Consider the following 21,813-nt stretch of genomic DNA (forward strand, 5'->3'; position numbering starts at 1 on the left):
TGACAAAACATCTATGAACTCTTTCAGGATATTCGCCACTATAGCAGGTTCATGAATGACCTTCTCGTCGAGTGGCTCTAGCTATATAGCTGCCACGAATGTTAATTCACCTTTTTGTACCCCTTTCTTCAATTGTAATGCTGATACCTGTTGGGGTTCCCTGGTTCCTCTTTGAGAGACGAGAACCACACAGGGGTTATCACCTCCCATCATACATTAGGAGTTTAGGAACGACATTGGCACCAACTTTGCTGCGTGCATGAATTTCATTCCAAGAATCACTTAGAAGTCATCCAGTGGCACTGTCATCATGTTTGTGCTCCTGCTCCATGTTCCAATCTTGATGGGAACTCCCTTTTCCAACCCAGAGATTCACTTGGCCTCCGAGTTCACTGCCTTCATTCGACTTGGGTTCTTCTCCAAGATCAGCCCAAGTCGCATTGCTTCTCGATTGTCAATAAAGTTGTGGGTAGCTCCCATGTCCACCATTACATGGGTTGTTTGGCCATGGAGCTTAATGTCCATGTACATCAGCTCGCTACTCCCTTCTTTCAATGGCTTTGCCTTCATGTTCTCCCCCACTTGACCTCACAATGCATTTAACAACCGCATTGCTCCCATTCGAGGACCTTGCGACTCCTCATCGTCGATACTAGATTCTTAACTGCTTGAACTAAGGGTGACGACTTTGCCCTTGTCTGATTTGGGGGATGGATGGAAGCTATTAAAGCATTGAGTGCTTGTTTCTATGGGCACTCCCTCACCGTGTGCAGCCCTCTACACAAGAAGCATTCGCTGGGTTTCGGGGCCTTACCTTTTGAGCTTAGCCCTTTGTGGGAACTCTTTTTCCTCTGTTCATCTTCGGGCTCCTTCCCTCGAGAATATTTTGGAGAGCGATTTCCTGAAGATGGTTTTCTTTTTCCCGGGTCCTTAGAGGAATCAAAGTCGGTAAGCCTTTCTACAGCAGCAATTGCCCTCATCACATCAGTGACATTCCTTCGATGTAGTTCTTGTTGAGCCTATGACTTTAAACCATCGAGGAAGCTGAATAGCTTATCCTTCTCGGACATGTCTTGTATGTCCAGCATTAGCGCAGAAAATTGCTTCACGTAGTCTCGGATGAAAGTTCTTTGGCGGAGTTGTCTCAACTTCCTCCTTGCGACGAACTTTGTATTCTCAGATAGAAACTGAGTTCTCAACTCCCACTTTAAGTCCTTCCATGTGTCCACCCGACATCGACCTTGTTGGATCTCCTCCCAACGGGTTCATCACCAAAGTTTTGCATCCTCATTCAAATACATGGTTTCTATCGAAACTTTAATTTCTTTAGAATCAGGCCTCGTAGCTCGAAAGTATTGTTCCATGTTGAATAGGAAATTCTTAAGCTCTTTAGCATCTCGGGCACCTCCATAACAATGTGGCTCGGGTGCCCTCAAGTTTTGTGGCGGCGCAACGCGAGTGTTGCTTTCTCCTGCATTCAGTGCCCTTGTGAGCATGGTCACCCTGGAAGTGAGTTCTGCCATGACTTCCTACAAATGTTGCATGGAGTCTTTGGTGTCATCCGACAATCGATTGACTAGGGCCTCGACCTTGACGATTCGGGATTCAGCTTCTTCTTGCGAGCTCTCTACACCAAGAAGCCTTCATTGGCCTTGGTAGAGTTCCTCCAAGCTCGCTTCAAGAACATCCAAGTGGGTTTCCGTCGCTGTGAGTCTCTCTAGATTGTGCCTCCTCCGCTCACGGAGAGTAGCCAATTTCTCACTCATCATGTTCACTGCCACAATCCTCCAAAGCGGCTCCAACAACATGAGAGCGAGTTTACATTTGCAGCCCAACTATGACTGCTTGGGGCAAAGGTCCAGCTTGCCCCGACTTGCTTGATTCGCCACGATGCTTTGCTATGGCAAAATTACGAAGTTCCTTTGCTGCTTGCTCGAATTGCTTGCCCGCTCTGATACCATAATATCACGAACTTAGTTGGAATTGCCTAAGTCGTGAGCACCCTTGTGGCCAAGACGCGAACTTAGCTTAAGTTGCCTAAGTCGCGACGCACCCTTGCGCCAACTTCACGGACTTAGCTAGGATTGCCTAAGTCTTTTGACGTCCTTACGACATATGCATCCGCAAAGGTTCAGCCTAGTTGCAACCTTGTACAGGTCCCGAAGGACCTGTAAAACAAAAAAGTTGATTAGATTAAAAATGAGCGATGGACAAGTCCTGACGTCTCATAAAGAGGGAAGCTTTACAAGCAATTCAACAAGCACCTTATGTGCACAGGAGAAAAGAGAAGAAGGAGGAAAATAAGGACTTTAGAAGGTAGAATGAATAGTTGCAAGTCCATAAACAACTGCTCACCGGGTGCCGGGCGCGAAGGCAAGTTCCCGTCAAGTCATCGTACGAACTTGTGAAGATTTTTCAACACATGACTATACCGAAGCCCCATCTAGCCTTATGCCACCCGGGGGGTTCCAGGGTGCTAAGATGGCTGACATTTCGTGTGCTGCAGCGGGCTACAGAAAATAGCCCACGACACGTGAAAACAGAGCCATTTTGAGGCTTTTTGGCCCGACGCGGTGAGCGGTCGCACTGTGCACTGCAACCTGTTTGAACATGTTTTTTTACAAGCAAAAACACACAAAACTAATGCAAAATAAGCTGCCATGTCTTTGTTCAAGCATGCAAAAGTGATGAATAGTTCATTGAACGAAGTTGTTGTGAGTGTGCGACGACCGTTCGTGACAGTTCATTGGATGTTTTGTTGGAAATAACCAAGAAATCTAGGAGTTTGCTAAAGAAGCTCGTCGAAACTCGCCAAGAAGATCGTCGTGAAGTCCAGGAGTCGAAACATTACCGAGAGATCGTCAGATGTTCACTGGAAGCTCGCCAGAAGAACAATTGACATACCAGACTAAGAATGCTCCGTTAAATGTCTTAATTATCGTAGTTGGACCTTAAGTTGAGTTAGGATTGGGAGGTAATCCCACTAACTCAGCTAGGGGCCAACTAGGCCCTTAACAGGGTAGGTAGAATTGGGTCAGTTGAACAACCCATTCAGCACTTGAAGTCACGGCCGATGGTGGCACCGCTTGGGACTCAGTCTCCCAAGTGCTCTGGGCGGTGGTACCTCCGACAGTAAATGTTGTCAGGCAATGGTACCACCCTGTTAAGCAATGGTACCACAACAGCTCGGTCTTCGAGCTCTGTCAGGTCATGGTATTACCCAAACTAAGCGATGGTACCGCTCAGTGTCAGTCTGTAGGTGGTAGTACCGCCCAATAATGGTGGTGGTACCGCTAGTACCCCAAAATCCGAGGATATGACACTTTTTGGCTCAAATTTTGAAACCATTGGGGGCTATAAATACCCCACCATTTTCTGCATGAAAGGGAATGAAAGTGTGAACAAAATATTGAAGTCTTGGGGTGTGAAAGCGTTGTAAAAGTGAAAAGAGTCCTCCTCCCTTTATAAGTGTTGTGATCATTCAAGAGAGGTGTGAGGCTTATAAGGGTTAACTCCTAAACCCGTGAAAAGGAGAAAGAGCTGTAAAGAGGTGGTTGGTCTTCGCTTATTGAAGGAAGACCATTAGTGGATGCCGATGACCTCGATAGAGGAGGAATCAAAAGTGGATGTAGGTCACAATGATTGAACCATTATAAATTCCATTGTGCTCATTTCAATTCTGCTTTTCATTACTGCTATTACTTTCTAAGTTAATTGCTAGTTCATTTACTTTAAAGTCAAGTACTTTCCGAGATCGGTTTTTAACGAATGAAGATTTGACAAAACCGACGATTTTTCTACTGTACTAATTCACCCCCCTCCTCTTAGTGCTGACTCGATCCTAAAAATTGGTATTAGAGCTCGATTACTCTCAGTTTGGTTTAAAACCCAAGAGAGATAGCTTTTGCTGGCAATCAAGAGGGTCATTCAATTACATGTCCTCCCATGTTCAATGGGACGGATTACACATATTGAAAGACTAGAATAAGGATCTTTCTAATTTCAATGGATTTTGAGTTATAGAACCTTTTGGAAAATGACTTTCAAAAGTCTTTTCTTCTAATGAACGATTGGAATGAGTTAGAGAAGAAGACTTTCATTTTAAATACCATGACTATAAATGCATTATTTTGTGCTTTAGATAAAAATGAGTTCAATTGAGTGTCTATTTGTGAAACGACTTTTGATATTTGACACACTCGAAATCACTCACGAAGGCACTAGTAGAGTAAAGGCATCGAAGATAAATCTTTTAGTTCATACTTATGAATTGTTTCAGATGAAGCCAAGCGAAACTATTGTCGACATATACACTCGTTTAACGGATGTCATCAATAGTTTAAAAGTTCTTGGCAAATATTTTTCAAACTTTGAACTTATAAATAAAATCTTGAGATCTCTTCTAAAGAGTTGGGACCCTAAGGTAATGGTCATTCAAGAGGCTAAGGATTTAAATAACTTTCCTCTCGAAGAACTTATCGGGTCACTAATGACCATGATATGACTTGCAACACTCATGAAGTGCTTGAGAACAACCTTTCAAAGAACATGAAGGACCACTTGAAAGAAAATTCAAGTGATGAGGACTATGATGATGACTTTGCACTCTTGACAAGAAAGTTCAAAAAATTCATTAAAAGGAAAAAATTTAAAAATGATATTAAAAATAAAATTGAACCCAAGAAAGAATAAGTTATATACTACAAATATAAGAAGCCGGGACATTTCAAAAGCAAATATCCTTAAGCAAAGAAGAAGCAATCAAAGAAGAAGCAATAAAAAAAGAAGAAGACGCTTAAAGCAACTTAGGATGACTCAAGTGCATCCGAAGAAGAGGAGCCAACCAACAAAGAGCAAGTTACTCACTACGCACTAATGACTATCGGAGATGAGGTAAGCAGTACATTAGATACAAATTTATCTTTTGATGAATTACTAAGTGCTTTTTATGATTTTTTGATGAATGTAAATTAGTTAATAAAAATATAAATTGTTGAAAGAATAGCATGCTTCTCTTGTTAGTGATTTTGATAGACTAAAAATTGAGCATGATGATAGTTTAGCTCCTTGTACAAAATGTGATAAATTAGAAACGCTTAAAAAAGAAAATTTGCAACTACATGAAACTTTAGAAAAATTTGAAATAGGTAGCAAATCCTTAAACATGACTTGGAGCCTAAAAAGGTCTTATCCTGGGTTTCCGGGTCTTGGCAGTACCACCGCTTGTGCTGGGCGGTACTATCGCCTGCAGCACTGATGTTGAGCGGTACCATTGCCTGAAAAGGGCGGTTCCACCACTTGGTACCCTATCACTAGGCGGTACCACTGCCTGACAGTCTCTCGGAGACTGTGTTTGGGTGGTACCACCGCCCAAACCGGTGGTACCACTTGGGCGGTGGTACCACTGCTTGACATAGTCTCGGAGACTATGCCACGACGATGCCACTTATTGGCTCAATATTTGGGCCTTTAATTGAGCCCAACACATTCCATACATGGGCCCAATTGGCCCCTAATTGGGTTGGCCCAATTTTAATCCCAATTATATGCTAACTACGAATTCTAAGACATTTACTAAGCTAAACAAGTCCATAAGTCTAGTTTCTTCCGGCGAACTTCCGATGATCTCTTGGCAATGTTCTAGTAGACTCTCGGCAAGCTCCTGGACTTCACGACGATCTTCTTGGTAAGTTTCGATGAGCTTGCCTAGACTTCTCGATCAATTCTGGTAGAACTTCCGACGAACTGTCACGGACTTAGCTGGTTTTGCCTAAGTCGTGCGGCACCCTTGCGTGTCCGTCCAAAAAGGTCAGCCTCCCCGAAGCCTCCCATGTCCCTTAGGACCCACAAAAGAGAGAACGAGTTAGAGAAAACGCCTCATTTGGGATCCATAAGCAAACATTTCCAAAAATACTTCATAGACAATGCAAATTACAAATAGACTTTACAAGCTCTGAACAGTTGCACAATAAAGGGTAAAATGGTCCACTACAGACCGAAAATCTCTCACAAGTGTTCACATGACACAACCTTTATTTACAAGCCTAAAACGGCCACCAAACCCAACTAAAATGGGACTATTAAGCCTTCGGCTATCCCTCTATATGTGAGGCAAAGTATGAACATATCAAAAGACACGGACATACATAAGCATTACATCAAACATCCTATTTAGAAGTTTGTCCATGACATTCTCCCCCACTTATTCCTTCGACGTCCTCGTCGAAGCCTTTGCTGACACTGTAACTCCTTGCCTTTGCTGAGTCTTCAATCTTCTGCTCCAGTTGTAATGCGCCTCCTAGCTCCCAACTGCTCTCCGCTGTTGTTTTTGAGTAGTTGAACCTTTGATCCTCCATGCTGCTTCAACTCGCCAATGACTCTGACTCTAGTGTGGGGTTGGCTGAGTTGTGTTGATCCCTGTTGGTTCTTGCAGATCCTCCAGATGAAGGAAAAGACCATCCTTACTGTGCTAGTCTCTCAAATGCCTCATGTTGCTTAAACTGGGTGGATGCTTGTTGGAGCTTTAACGAGCATCGTCTCGCAAACTTCTGAAGTTTTGGGTCTTTCCTCCACAAAATTTGCCCATTGACTCTTCTTTAACTTAGTTGTCACTTCCAAGTAGGTTTGCATCACTTCCGCTTTCGATTGACATTTCGTTGGGAAATGAAGCGAACAATCTACTCTCAGTAGCACTATTCATTGTTGGTGAGGATTTGACAACTATTGTCTTCCGTTATCTTCGAAGGGTTTTTGAACTTATGCAGAGCTCCTCTACTGGATAGATAAGAGAATTGGGGTACTCGGTTTCGCCCATTCTCTTAAGGGTTGAGAAGGCAAAGGTTACTTGACTTCACTCGCCTCCTCGAGGTTGTACTCCATGCATCGAGCTGGTTACTAACCTTCGCTTGCTCTTTGCTCACACTTCTAAAGCACTTGAAGTGTTTGCACTCCTTGCGTTGAGTTAGCTACTGTGATTCACCTTCTCAATGCCATCAAACTTCTGGAATGCAACAAGTTTTCACCCCAACTTGGAGTAATTCTCTAATAGATTTGGTCGCCTTTGGGATTGTACTGTCTTCTCCATCAATCCTGCTGCCTATTCCCTTGAGTAGCAAAGGTACAACACTGCATACTACCTACTTCGTTCCTTGGTCATGCACTCTTGCATGACCCGAAGTCCTTCACTTTCGACTATCTTGATGAGAAGCTCATTGGCACCGGTCTTACAAAATTCCTTGGCCTCTACCCTTCAGCCTTGTCTCGATACTTGGAGTTTACCTCTGGATGCTCCGCCTTCTTAGCCCCTTTCACGACCAAGCGCTCTCCCTCCATGAGAGCAAGGGATCAATGACTTTTACGGATGTCTCGCCTCTGTAGTACCATAGCGCTGCCATGCCCATGGCCCTATTGTCCATCGCCTCGCATCTGCATCTCTTTTCTTCACGATCAGTAGATATGTCTCTATGGCACTCCTTTGAGTCCACCTCCATTCTAACTGATGCTTGATTTTGGGTAGCTAAGTCCCTCTGGACTCGTCGTCGCTTCCTCGCCCCTTTCGACCCCTTGCTTCAATACCTCTGTGTTCTCCAAGCAGTTCCCTTTGCTCGATAGAAAGACAGACTGTAACTCCTATGCATGGCCTCTGCTATCACATTGTAGGATTTGCACCGATTCTGTTCTCCTTAGCTTCCTTGGTAGCAACGTTCGCTTACTCGACCTTGTCCTCTGACTTGTCGGGCTCCCTTAAACGAATATGAGCTCTGGAGCAGTCCAACTCTCCAGCTGCTTCGATCATGCCTCTATATGATCAAGTCCCTCCTATGGGACTCACTGGTACTTGCATTCGAACTTTTCCCTTGGTGGAACACAGCCCCCCCATATGCTAATGACTAAAGCTTTCATCCAATGCAAAATTCGATGCACACATGGAAGACCTGCCTCTGCGGTACCATGGCCTTCACTCCTTGAATCCATAGCCCTTGTTGTCGTCGTGTTGTTCACTGAAGCGGAGCTTCCAATAGCTCCCGATCATACCTCCGTATGATCTAGTCCCTCATGGGACTCATTCATGCGTATCGCATTGCCACGAACTGTTCCACCACGATCCGCTGTACCATGTTGCCTCTTGGTGACATCTCCATTGCATTCTGATCCTTTTGGGATGAACTCGAATTGTGATCCCTCCATGTGTGGTCTCTGCCAATACATCATAGGGTCTCTTCCACCTTCGATTTTGTTTGCTCCTTTGGCAATCGACCTTCATCTACCCACTCTTGGGTCACACCTAGATGAAGCACCGCTCTAGGACAGCCCGTCGCCTAGTAGCTCCCGAAGTCCCCCGACTTCGCTGCAATTAGTGCACCATTGTTTGGATCCTTGGCCTCTGCCCCTACCAGTACAATCTTCGCTGTGCACCACTTCCTTCATGGTAACTTGAATGGCAACACTATGGCATATTCTTCAAGAGTACCTGCCTCCACGTCCTCTTGCCCCGTGCTAAGGCCTTCTGAACCTAACTTCGCCTCTGCAAGTTGAGTCGCCTTAGTTCCTCCATCAAATGCTTTTCCGAGATAAGGTGCATATGCCCAAAAGCTCCCTTTGTCTTTGGCACCATGCAAGATGAGTCCGCTCCATCAGAATGAAGGACCCATGGAACAATATGATCCTACTCTTGCCTCTGCAAGAGTTCATGTCCTTAACCTCTGTCCAAGGAAAGCAATGTGCCTCCGCTCTATGTTTCATCTTTTATGCTGGCTCCCTTCATGCGGCTTGGATACTTTGCCAAGTTACACCCAAGTTGCTCCACTCCTTGTTTTTGCATTGAGTTGATGGTGGCCCTCACGCCCACCATTCCACGGGTCAACCCTCCCTTGAGTCCGATCTCCATATCGACTCCAAGTGTGCCTTCATTTGTGTTGCTTTGGATCGCTTCCCCACTTGATCTCGTAATGCATCCACCAATACATTCTCTGAAGCGAGATCATGCGACAACTCCTCGCCACTTACTCGGTCCATTGCGCTTCATGGAGTTGTTGTTTGTTGAGGTACTCCTCCTCAACATGTGAGGTCCATCCCACATGATTCTCCCTTTGGAGAGCCGGGACTTATCCCTCCTGGATAACTGTCTCGTTAGAGCAATATCTCTCTTCGTTTCAAAGACCACCATCCCCTTGGACTACTCCGATTTGCTAAACAAACTGTGCATTGTTCTGCCTCCTACAAACACACTTTTTAGATTACGACTCCACGTCAATATAGCCCCCGATGCACCACTCAAGGCCTAACAATATGCTGAACTCGTTGCACACTTCAACCTCCTACGGACGTATCCTTCACATGCCGAAGAGAAAGTTTCAATGCTCCATGGCGCCGAGTTTCGATCGCCTTGGGATGGCCGCGAACATTCCATCGTCCGCATACAAGCCCATGTATGAGTACCGAATTCTTTGAGTTAGCAATTCCCCTCACCTCTGTGAGCTTTGCACAACTCTTATGGTCGTTGAGCAACTCATTCCACCTTGCATGGTCTCATCCTTTACCAAGAGCCTCGCTTGCCTTGAGCACCATCAAGTATAGTTGTCAACGTTGAGCCGTAGCTCAAACTTAACCATCCCAACCTTTGTGCGCTCTGCATTCTTCCAAGCTTGCCTGTTCTTGTGGTGCCTCTTGTGCGAAGGGTTGGCCATTCCTCTGAATGCCAATCTCAGATGCCCGCTCCTCCAAGCGACTCCTTTTCCCTACATCTCCATGCCCGTTTTCCCTCAAACGGTCGCGCTTGCTAGGTGCCTAGCAAGCCAATCACGTGAGTGATGGCACGTGTGACTTAATACAGAATCTTTTTACTTATTATATTTTGGCGTATATCACTTTATAACTATTGCATATATGCATATATATATTATAATATCCTTGGATTTGTGTAATAGGAATCGGATCGTGATGAGATCACGATAATGAGATTGATTCACCTTTAAACACATATCCTAAATAATCTCGGTCATAGGTTACTCGAGAGGGACATCGTGATAACTGGACAGACTAGTGTGCTGTATACCCGTCCATATGATGGATGCAGCTGGTCTCATAGCAGCTCGTGTAGGGACACTAGGGATACAGTACAAGTGCTCATTGGAGAATGAGTTCACTGATTGATCCGCTTACGGAATGCTGGATGGTTGATGATGCCTTATTATTAGACAGCGATTCCGTAGTCCTAGTGGTATATCTGGTCCTTAGACTTGAGACACCAAGGATGTCCTGTATGAGTGCTCCACTCTTTGATACCAGACTTATAGGTTTGACTGTCCTAGATCTAGTATAACTGGTCATTGGGAGTGGTAGTCGACCTTACGAGGGCTATTGAGTGTCAATAGAGGATCATCCACTCACGGCGTCATGAGAGGAATATCCCATGTGTTCTTGCTCAGAAAAATCCCCAGCCAAGGTCATTCGGGTTGAGAGAGAAAGAGTTCTCCGGGAGAATCAATTAGAGCGAGACTCGAGTAGAAATCGTATGGGTCTGATAGCACCATGCTCGATATACGGTCTCTGGGATATTAGATGGATGAGGGACTATAGGTACACGGTAACTGAGGACAGACACATCCAATTGATTAGATTCCCCTATATCGTTTGGGGACTACGGCGTAGTGGCCTAGTACGTCCGTAGTCGATGAGTCAAGTGAATTATTACAGAGATAATAATTCACTGAGTTAGAAGGATTTCTAACAGGTATGACACACGGCCAGCTCGATATTGGGCCTAGAGGGTCACACACATATGGTAGGTATTGCGATGAGTAGAGGTTCGGATATGAGATATCCGACGGAGCCCTTGTATTATTGGATGCAGATCCAATACCCACTAGGGGAGGACCCATTAGGGTTTGACAGGGGACCTTTATAAATAGGAGGGATTCAGAGCCTCATAAGCTAGAGCCTTTGCTTGCTTCTCCTATTCTCCTCTCCCTCTCCACCTCAGAGCAGGCCTGGAGTTTTGAGGAGCATCGTCACAGCCCTACTGTGTGGAGCAGGCGCTAGAGAGGAGGACGCTTGACCTCCTTCACCCTCTCCTAAGGATCTGCAAGAAAATAGGGATATACGATCTCCCTAGGTAACACAATCTACTCTATACGCAGTTTTATATTTCGCGGATTTTGCGCACCAATCTTCGCACGACAACGAACATCTCTTTGGGAATTAGGGATTTTGTTTTCTTGTTCTTCCGCTGCGCATTTGATGTCGCCCCCCCCAAGATTTCCCAACAGTGGTATCAGAGCTAGGTTGTTCGTGCGAATGATTGGTTTTGAACTGAGTGTGTTATGTTTAGGAAGAATTTTGACACAAAAACAAGAAAGGGCAGCAATAGTTATCGCCCTCGTTCTACGTGCGTGTAGTGCAACCGAAGGTAGGCAGCACAGGGGCTGCCCCTATAGCAGCCGGCCGGCGGCCTGTTTGTAGTAGGCTTACAGCCGGTGGGGCTGGCAGCCCGCGGGTGCCCCACCCGTGGTCGTTACCGAACGGTGTCGGCAGGTAGGGCTACGGGCAAGGCGGCCACCTGCGTGCGGGCACTATGCTCGCGCGCAAGGGGGACGCTTGCGGGTGCTGGACCCGCGGGGCGAGGCGCCTGCGGTCGTAGCGCCCACGGGCTAAGGCACCACAGGGCAACGACGCTTGCGACCGCTGCACCTGTGGGCAAACCCCCCGCAGGGATGGCCCCCGACGGGCACTGCACCCGCGAGCACAGCGCTCGCGGGGGCAGCGCCACCCGCAAGGGCGCCAACCCACGGTGGCGCCCACCTATAGGGGCGGCACCCCCGCCCCGCCTTATAGGCCGCCGCCAGCAGTGTGGTGGCGGTGGCAGTAGCAAAGGGGAGTAGGGCATTAGGGTTTTTTGGGCAAAAGATAGTTTTGCCCTCAGAATTTGAGAAATTCCAGTTTCTATCTTTTGTCTAAATTACAAAAATACCCTTATGAATTTAAAATTTCCCTATATGTCCCTGATTTCATATAATACTAATTAATTAAAAGGTTTAGTTGATTATTATTTTTTATCATTATCTAGTAGTCCTACATGATGATCATTATTTATACATGTGATGTATGATGTGTGGACGGATGATCATAGACCGTGTGATATGTGTACTTATGATTATTGTTATTGAGGTCTGCGAGCCTCTATTATATTTCTCATTTATTGTCGGGTCTGCGTGCCTATGATTAAGTTGTAATCATATGAGGAGGCATAGCGGGAGCGTGGATGCGATAGCGGGACCCACGAGACGGACGATCGCGATGCATGAAGATGCATCAAGATGTCGACGAAACCAACGAGGACGAGATGGACGATCACAGGGTATGGAGATGCACCGTTGCACACATAGATCTTGATATGAGTGATTAGGCCTACTGGCTCGGGCCTAATCACATTAGGTTGTGGTCCATGATCATCTGGTGTGATTACTTATACACATACTAGATATGTTTATATATTTACATGCGATGTAGATATATATTAAATATGTATATGTGTGACATGTCATATTAGAAGACCAAATCATAAAAACATTTCTCTCGATAATATTGAGTCTGTAAACGTGAGGCAATTAGATTGACCCACGTGGCCTTCCATCGTTATAAGTAGGAACCGATTCCCGATGTAGGTTGAGTTGGTCGAGTCCCTCGAGACTCACCTATATCGCGATTCGCTATCTTGCTTACGACATAGAGATGTCACCGGTGACCTGAGGGCATGGTCTGCTTGGTCGAGTCCCTCGAGGGTATATCATCAAATCAGACTCATCTTGTAACGAAGGTATTGACTTAAAACCGAGCATCATGGTTGGGCGAGTCCCTCGAGACCATGGTGATTCGGAGGCCGAACAGGACAAGAATCACAAGGAGTTGTGATCGGCAAGAGTTGCCTACCTTTTAGGCTTAGTGTGATTGGTCGAGTCCCTTGAGGTTACACTAAGACGCTGATTGGATCCTGATCCCCACTAGAAGTCTGCTGGAGACTTCCGTTTCACGTGCTGAGGGTGTCGCGTGACTCGTTAGTAAAATAGTGGGAGCATATTAAGATAGAAGTCCATATCTTAATAGTTTATTTCTTGCAAAATCTGCATGTTATTCATTTCTGCTGTATCTTTATTTTTAGAAAATGTCGCTTTCAAATCCCTTACGTGGCATTCTTGATGTCAACTGCCTCACTGGTCCAAATTATACGGATTGGCTCCGTAACTTGAGAATTATTCTCACGGCGGAGAAAAACGTGTACGTCCTTGATATAGTGATGCCTATGCCCGAAGAAGGGGCAAGCGAGGATGAGATCACTCGCTACATGAAGTATATTGATGACTCCACTCTTGCTCAGTGCTATATGTTGGGCTCTATGACTCCTGAGTTACAGAGACAACATGAAAAGATGGATGCCAGATCCATTCTCCTATATGTCCGTAAATTATTTGAGGAACAGGGAAAGACTCAGCAATATGAGATATCCAAGAGCCTCTTCGGCGCTAGGATGACTAAGGGGACACCGGTTCATAACCATGTCTTAAAGATGATTGAGTGGATAGAGAAACTCATATGTCTAGGAATGGTCCTAGAGGATAAGTTGTGTGTGGACATTGTGCTTCAGTCCCTGCCAGATTCCTTTTTACAGTTCATAATGAATTTTAATATGAACAAGCTTGAGGTGACTCTCCCAGAGCTCCTCAATATGTTGAGGGAGGTAGAGAGTACTATTAAGAAAGAGAAGCTAGTTCTTTATACTAGTGAGACTAGAAAGAAAAGGAAAGCAGAAAGGTCCCTTAAGAAGGGAAAGGGCAAGGGCAGACCAGGTAAAGCAAAGGTTACTAAGAAAGACCCAGCAAAGGACAAAGACCAGTGCTTCCACTATGGTAATGATGGGCATTGGAAGAGGAACTACAAAGAATACCTTGCAGAGAGGGCAAAATAGAAGCTTGGAGAAGCTTCAGGTATATTCATGATCAATCTCCAATTGTCAGATTTTTGATATAATACATTGGTATTGGATACTAGTATTGCTTATCACATCTATAATTTATTGTAAATTCTAGCAAAGCCGAGGGGAGATTGGCGAGAGGAATATTGCATAAAGGTTTGTTTATGCTAGACACTACTCCACATATCATGAATGTAAGTGTCTAAGAGGAAACGAGATGAGGTGAACAGTGCATACCTATGACATTGTAGGCTAGGTCACATCCATGAGGGAATGATTCAAAAGTTGCTAAATGATGGATATCTAGATCCATTCGACTATGTGTTATATGCAACTTGCAAGCCTTGCCTTCGTGGAAAACTGATCAACTCTCCATTTAGTGGAACTGGAGAGAGAGCCACTGAGCTGTTGGAACTCATACATAGTGATGTATGTGGACCCATGTTAACTCATGTCATCGGTGGTTACTCCTACTTCATTACCTTTACTGATGATTTCTTAAGATATGGATATATGTACTTACTGAAGTACAAGTCCGAGGCTTTTAAAAAATTCAGAGAGTATAAGAATGAGGTGGAGAACCAGACTGGAAAGGGTATCAAAACTCTTCGATCAGATCGAGGAGGTGAGTACTTAAGTACAAAGTTTACTCAGTTCCTCAAGGACCATGAGATATTATCCCAATGGACACCTCCTTATACACCTCAGCTCAATGGTGTCTCTGGAAGGAGGAATCGTACGCTTTTAGATATGGTACGGTCCATGATGAGTTTCGCTAACCTACCCATCTTATTCCAGGGATATGCCCTAGAGATCGCAGCTTACCTTCTGAACAGAGTTCCAACAAAGTTGGTAGTGTCTACACCATATGAGATATGAAAACGGAAGAAGTCTGATCTTAAGGTTGTTAAGATTTGGGGCTACCCTACCCACATTAAAAGACACAACCCCGATAAATTAAAATCAAGGACAGAGCGATGCAAATTTGTAGGATACCCCAAGAAAACTTATGGGTATTATTTCTATCATCTCGAGGACCAAAAGGTCTTTGTAGCTAAGAGAGCAGTGTTCCTTGAGAAGGAACACATTCTTGGCGGAGATAGTGGGAGAATGATAGAGTTGAGCGAGGTTGGAGAACCAAGCTCAAGCACCATTCTACAGCTCGAGTCTGTTCAGGTGCCTAATACACAAGTTTCAACTTTACGTAGATTTGATAGATTATCCCATCCTCCTGAGAGATATGTGGGACATATTAGAGGAGAGGATGTTGAGGATATTGATCCTCAAACCTACGAGGAGGCTATTATGAGTATAGACTCCGGGAAGTAGCAAGAAGCCATGAATTCTGAGATGGATTCTATGTACTCCAACAAGGTTTGGAACCTAGTTGATATGCCCGAGGGTATTGTACCCATCGGTTGCAAGTGGATCTTTAAGAAAAAGATCGGAGTAGATGGAAAGGTAGAGACCTATAAAGCAAGGCTAGTGGCTAAGGGGTATCGTCAAAGGCAAGGTGTTGACTACGATAAAACCTTCTCACCCGTAGCAATGCTAAAATCCATCGGAATTTTATTGGCTATTACAGCACACTATGATTATGAGATCTGGTAGATGGATGTAAAAACCGTATTCCTCAATGGGAACCTCGAGGAGGAGGTGTATATGATGCAACTTGAGGGATTCGTGTCCAAGAACTGCCCAGATAAGGTGTGTCGGTTGCTTAGATCCATTTATAGACTAAAGCAAGCTTCCCGAAGTTGGAACATAAGATTTGATCGGGCAATCAGATCTTATGACTTCGTTAAGAACGAAGATGAGCCTTGTGTGTACAGGAAGGTAAGTGGGAGTGTTATCACCTTTTTGGTGTTATATATGGATGACATCCTATTCATTGGGAATGACGTAGGAATGCTATCCACAGTAAATGCTTGGTTATCTAGACACTTCTCCATAAAGGACTTAGGTGAAGCATCCTATACCTTGGGGATTAGAATCTATAGAGATAGATCCAAGAGGATGCTTGGCTTAACCCAGTCCAGGTACATAGAAACTATTGTTAAATGGTTTGGCATGGAAAATTCCAAGAGAGGTCTTATACCGATGAGACATAGGATATCGCTTTCTATGAGTATGTCCCCAAAGACTCTAGAAGAAAGGGCGAACATGGATATGATACCTTATGCCTCAGCAATAGGGTCTATCATGTATGTCATGCTATGTACTAGGCCTGATATAGCGCATGCTCTAAGTGTCACGAGCAAGTATCAGACGGATCTAGGCTTGGAGCATTGGAAAGCAGTAAAGTGTATCCTTAAGTACTTGAGAAGGACTGAGGATCTTTTACTAGTATATGGAGGTAGTAGCCTTAAGGTTGAAGGCTACACAGACTCAAGTTTTCAATCTAATATCGATGATAGCAAGTCGAATTCAGGAGCAATATGTTGGAAGAGTTCCATGCAAGATACTACTACTGACTGAACCATAGAGGCGGAGTACATTGCTGCATTAGATGGAGGGAGTCTGGGTGAAGAAGTTCATCACAGATTTGGGAGTCGTGTCGGGTATCGAGGAGTCGATCTCATTATATTGCGACAACAATGGGGCGATTACTCAAATAAGGGAACCCGGGTCTCATCAGAAGTGTTCTGAGGAGGTTCCAACTTATTAGAGAGATCGTAACCCAAGGAGATGTTGCAGTAGAAAGAGTTTCATCCGAAGATAACATTACATATCCACTGACAAACCCGTTGTCTCATATTGTCTTTGAGCATCATAGAGGTCTGATGGGGATCAGACACATAGGTGATTGACTTTAGGTCAAGTGGGAGTTTGCTAGTCATAGGTACCCAGCAAGCTAATCACGTGAGTGATGGCACGTGTGACTTAATACAGAATCTTTTTGCTTATTATATTTTGGCGTATATCACTTTATAACTATTGCATATATGCATATATATATTGTGATGTCCTTGGATTTGTGCAATGGGAATCGAATCGTGATGAGATCATGATAATGAGATCGATTCACCTTTAAACACATATCCTAAATAATCCCGGTCATAGGTTACTCGAGAGGGACATTGTGATAACCGAACAGACCGGTGTGCTATATACCCGTCCATATGATGGATGTAGCTAGTCTCATAGTTGCTTGTGTAGGGACACTAGGGATATAGTATAGGTGCTCATTGGAGAATGAGTTCACTGATTGATTCGCTTACGGAATGCTGGATGGTTGATGATGCCTTATTGTCAGACAGCGATTCCGTAGTCCTAGTGGTATATCTGGTCCTTAGACTTGAGACACCAAGGATGTCCTGTATGAGTGCTCCACTCTTTGATACCAGACTTATAGGTTTGGTTGTCCCAGATCTAGTACAACTGGTCATTGGGACTAGTAGTCGACCTTACGAGGGCTATTGAGTGTCGATAGAGGATCATCCACTCTCGACGTCATGAGCGGAATATCCCATATGTTCTTGCTCAGAAAAATCCCTAGCCAGGGTCATTTGGGTTGAGAGAGAAAGAGTTCTCCGGAAGAATCCATTAGAGCGAGACTTGAGTAGAAACCGTATGGGTTTGACAGTACCATGCTTGATATACGGTTTCTAGGATATTAGATGGATGAGGGACTATAGGTACACGGTAATTGAGAACAGACAAGTCCAATAGATTGGATTCCCCTATATCATTTGGGGACTACGGCGTAGTGGCCTAGTACGTCCGTAGTCGATGAGTCAAGTGAATTATTACAGAGATAATAATTCATTGAGTTAGAAGGAGTTCTGAAATGTATGACTCAAAGTCAGCTCGATATTGAGCCTAGAGGGTCACACACATATGATAGGTATTACGATGAGTAGAGGTTCGGATATGAGATATCCGACGGAGCCCTTGTCTTATTGGATGCAGATCCAATACCCACTAGGGGAGGACCCATTAGGGTTTGATAGGGGACCTCTATAAATAGGAGGGATTCAAAGCCTCATAGGCTAGAGCCTTTGCTTGCCTCTCCTATTCTCCTCTCCCTCTCCACCTCAGAGCAGGCCTGGAGTTTTGAGGAGCATCGTCGCGGCCTTACTATGTGGATCATTGCTAGAGAGGAGGACGCTTGACTTCCTTCACCCTCTCCTAAGGATCTGCAAGGAAACAGGGATATACGATCTCCCTAGGTAACACAATATACTCTATACGCAGTTTTAAGTTTTCTTGACGACGAACATCTCTTTGGGAATCAGGGATTTTGTTTTCTTGTTCTTTCGCTGCGCATCTGATGTCGCCCCCCCAAGATTTCCCAACAGTACGTGTGCTGATTGCTGTCAACGTAGCCCCGCTAGGTCCCCCACATTTGCATGCTAAGTGTTTCTATGAGTGCTTGTCCCGCTCTGATACCATCTGTCATAGACTTAGCTGGTTTTGCCTAAGTCGTGCGGCACCCTTGCGTGTCTGTCCACAAAGGTCAGCCTCCTCGAAGCCTCCCATGTCCCTTAGGATCCACAAAAGAGAGAACGGGTAAAAGAAAACACCTCATTCGGGATCCACAAGCAAACATTTCCAAAAATACTTCATAGACAATGTAAATTACAAACAAACTTCACAAGCTCTGAACAATTGCACAACAAAGGGTAAAATGGTCTACTACAGACTGAAAATCTCTCACAAGTGTCCACATGACACAACCTTTATTTACAAGCCTAAAACGACCACCAAACCCAACTAAAATGGGACTATTAAGCCTTCGGTTGTCCCTCTACATGTTAGGCAAAGTATGAACATTCCAAAAGAAACGGACATACATAAGCATTACATCAAACATCCTGTTTAGAAGTTTGTTAGTGATAGAACGTCCGGACTTCCGATGAACTCTCGAACTCTCAACGAAATCGCGTTCTTGACTCTAGGACTTCATTTTGCTTTATGCCTTGCTATCGTAATTAATCCTGCACACATAAAAATAAACTTCGATCTAGACAATTATTATAAAGGTTGAATCATGTTATCCGACATGTCATTGGTTCATGGACGCTTCATTTGATTCTTCGGCACATCATCCTCTCTTGTGGCCTATTGCCCAATCGGTTTGTTGACCTCCGGAACTCCGATATCTTTAGCACAATATCCGCTCTTCTTGGCCCGATGCCTGAAATCATGGCCCGAAGCCTTCTGTCGATACGTTGACTGATCCTTCGGCTTGACGTCCAATCTTTTGACATGTTTGCTCCGCCCCGACGTGATTCTTCTTGGTTCAATTGTCTCTCCTTGATCGAAGCTTACTACGTCACTTAAAACGTATATCAAATCATAAATACTATCAATTGGTTTCATCATCAAAATTCGAGATTCAATAAGAATCATGTTCATAGAAGAGATGAAATTGGCTTTGTGAGTAACACTCATAAAAATCTAACCATCTTTGTTAAAGGCTCGACTTTGCATATTTCACCCCGAAATAAATGCAACTTTTATTGCAAATTTGGGTATGTTGCTTTTCAATGTCTGTTTAAGAGATGTGGTCCATGCAAATTGATTTGGGTTCTTAAGGGAATTGTAAAGAACTCCATGCAAAATGGTAAGTTAAATCGATCGATTTTTGAGGCACCCAATGTCAAATGTGCACCTAAAAATTATCTTTTTTTGTAGAAATGTTTACTATCGCAAGCTAGGAGCAAGAGATGGTACCTTGATAGTGGATACTCAAGGCACATGACCGGAGATCCATCTCAATTCTCTATGCTCACTAGCCTAGACGAAGGGTATGTCCCATTCGGATACAATAAGGGTAAAATTATTGGCAAACGAACCATAAGTAACAAATCCAACTTGTTGATTAAAGATGTGTTGTTGGTTGATGGCTTAAAGCACAATCTCTTGAGCATTAGTCAATTATGTGATAAAGGATATGTCATTAAATTTAAATTCAATGCTTGCATTATTGAAAAACCATACAAAAAACACCTCTATGATTACCCTTAAACAAAATAATGTGTACACTATTGACGTTGATGATCTTTGTAATGAAATATGTTTTTTGGTTTTGAATAACGATGCTTAGCTTTGGCATATAAGATTAGGTCATACTAGCATAAAACTAATCTCTCAAATCTCATTTAAAGAACTTGTAAGAGGTATTCCTAACATTAAGTTTGTTAAAGATAATGTGTGATGTATGTCTATTAGGAAAACAAATAAAAGGTAGTTTCAAACCAAAGAATCAAATAAGCACTTTTAGACCATTGCAATTGATCCATATTGATTTGTTTAGACCAATTGATATATCAAGCTTAGGAGGTAGCAAATATATCTTTGTCATTGTGGATGATTATAGTAGATACACTTGGACGTACTTTTTGGCACACAAAAGTGATTGCTTTAGGTATTTTTCTAAGTTTTGTAAACTTATTCAAAATGAAAAAGGCTTTATGATTTCATCAATTCAAAGTGATTACGGTGGCGAATTTCAAAACCGTGATTTTCAAAACTTTTGTGAATCTAATGGATACAACCATAATTTTTCTATACCAAGAAATCCTCAACAAAATGGAGTAGTAGAAAGAAAAAATAGAAATTTATAAGAAATGATAAGAACAATGTTAAACGATCATAGCCTACCCAAATATTTTGGGCCGAAGCCATTAATACGACATGCTATATCATGAATAGGGTTATAGTAAGACCATTACTTTCCAAAACTCCTTATGAATTGTAGAACAACAAAAAACCCAACGTTTCATATTTTAAAGTATTAGGTTGTAAATGTTTTATATCTTGAATGAAAAAGATGCCTTAGGAAAGTTTGATGTAAAATCCGATGAAGGGATTTTTCTTTGCTATTCTTCTATTTCTAAAGTCTTTCGTATCTTTAACAAAAGAACTTCAGTTATAGAAGAGTCTATTCATGTTGTCTTTAATGAAGTTTCTGAATTTAAGAAAAATATTTTTTATTATGATCTTAATTTTGATGCTTTGAATTTAAATAAACCCTCTCCTCCAACTAGTAACTTGGATACATCTTCTTCTGAAACATCCTTACCCAAGGAATGGTAGTATGTAGATACTTATCCTAAGGAGATAGTCATAGGAGACACATCAAAATGGGTTCAAACTCGTTCTTCTCTTAAAATTTTTTGTGTCAACGTCGCTTTTCTTTCTCAAATTGAACCTAAATCCATTAACAGGGCCTTGAAAGATGATTCATAGGTTATCACAATGCAAAAAGAGTTGAACCAATTTTAGAGAAATGAGGTTTGGAAGCTTATTCCGAGGCCAAATGATCATTTAGTTATTAGTACTAAATGGGTCTTTAGAAACAAGTAAGATGAATTTGGTATCGTGGTTAGAAACAAGGCTAGATTAGTGCCCAAGGGTTTTAAATAAGAAGAAGGTATCAATTATGAAGAAACCTTCGCTTATGTGGCATGATTAGAAGCCATAAGGATACTCCTTGCCTATGCTAATAGTAATAATTTTAAGTTATTTAAAATGGATGTTAAAAGTGCTTTTCTTAATGGCTTTATTTTCGAAGAAGTTTATGTTGAACAACCTCCTGGATTTGAGAATGATAATTTACCGAATCATGTGTTTAAATTGACTAAAGCTCTTAAAGGACTAAAACAAGCCTTAAGGGCTTGGTATGAGAGACTTAGCTCATTTTTTATCCAAAATAATTTCTCTAAAGGCAAGGTCGATACTACATTGTTTATCAAAAATTTTAAAAATAATTTTCTTGTTGTTCAAATTTATGTTGATGATATTATTTTCGGTTCTACAAATGAGTCTTTATGCGAATCGTTTGCTAAGAGTATGAGCCTAGAGTTTGAAATGAGTGTAATGGGTGAACTAACTTTCTT

At 43.1% G+C, this 21,813-nt stretch overlaps 1 protein-coding gene across 1 annotated transcript in view; it reads right to left on the minus strand.

The window, feature by feature from the left end:
- Positions 1-372: 372 nt before the first annotated feature.
- Positions 373-21,813, minus strand: part of LOC135650587 (probable inorganic phosphate transporter 1-4) — a 66,536-nt gene continuing 45,095 nt past the window's right edge. Inside the window, exon 2 of the mRNA XM_065170067.1 lies at positions 373-581. Coding sequence (XP_065026139.1) covers positions 373-581 — 209 coding nt within the window. The remainder of the gene's footprint in view (positions 582-21,813) is intronic.

The sequence above is a fragment of the Musa acuminata genome, chromosome BXJ3-10 (genome assembly GCF_036884655.1).
Source record: "Musa acuminata AAA Group cultivar baxijiao chromosome BXJ3-10, Cavendish_Baxijiao_AAA, whole genome shotgun sequence".
Lineage (NCBI taxonomy): Eukaryota > Viridiplantae > Streptophyta > Magnoliopsida > Zingiberales > Musaceae > Musa > Musa acuminata.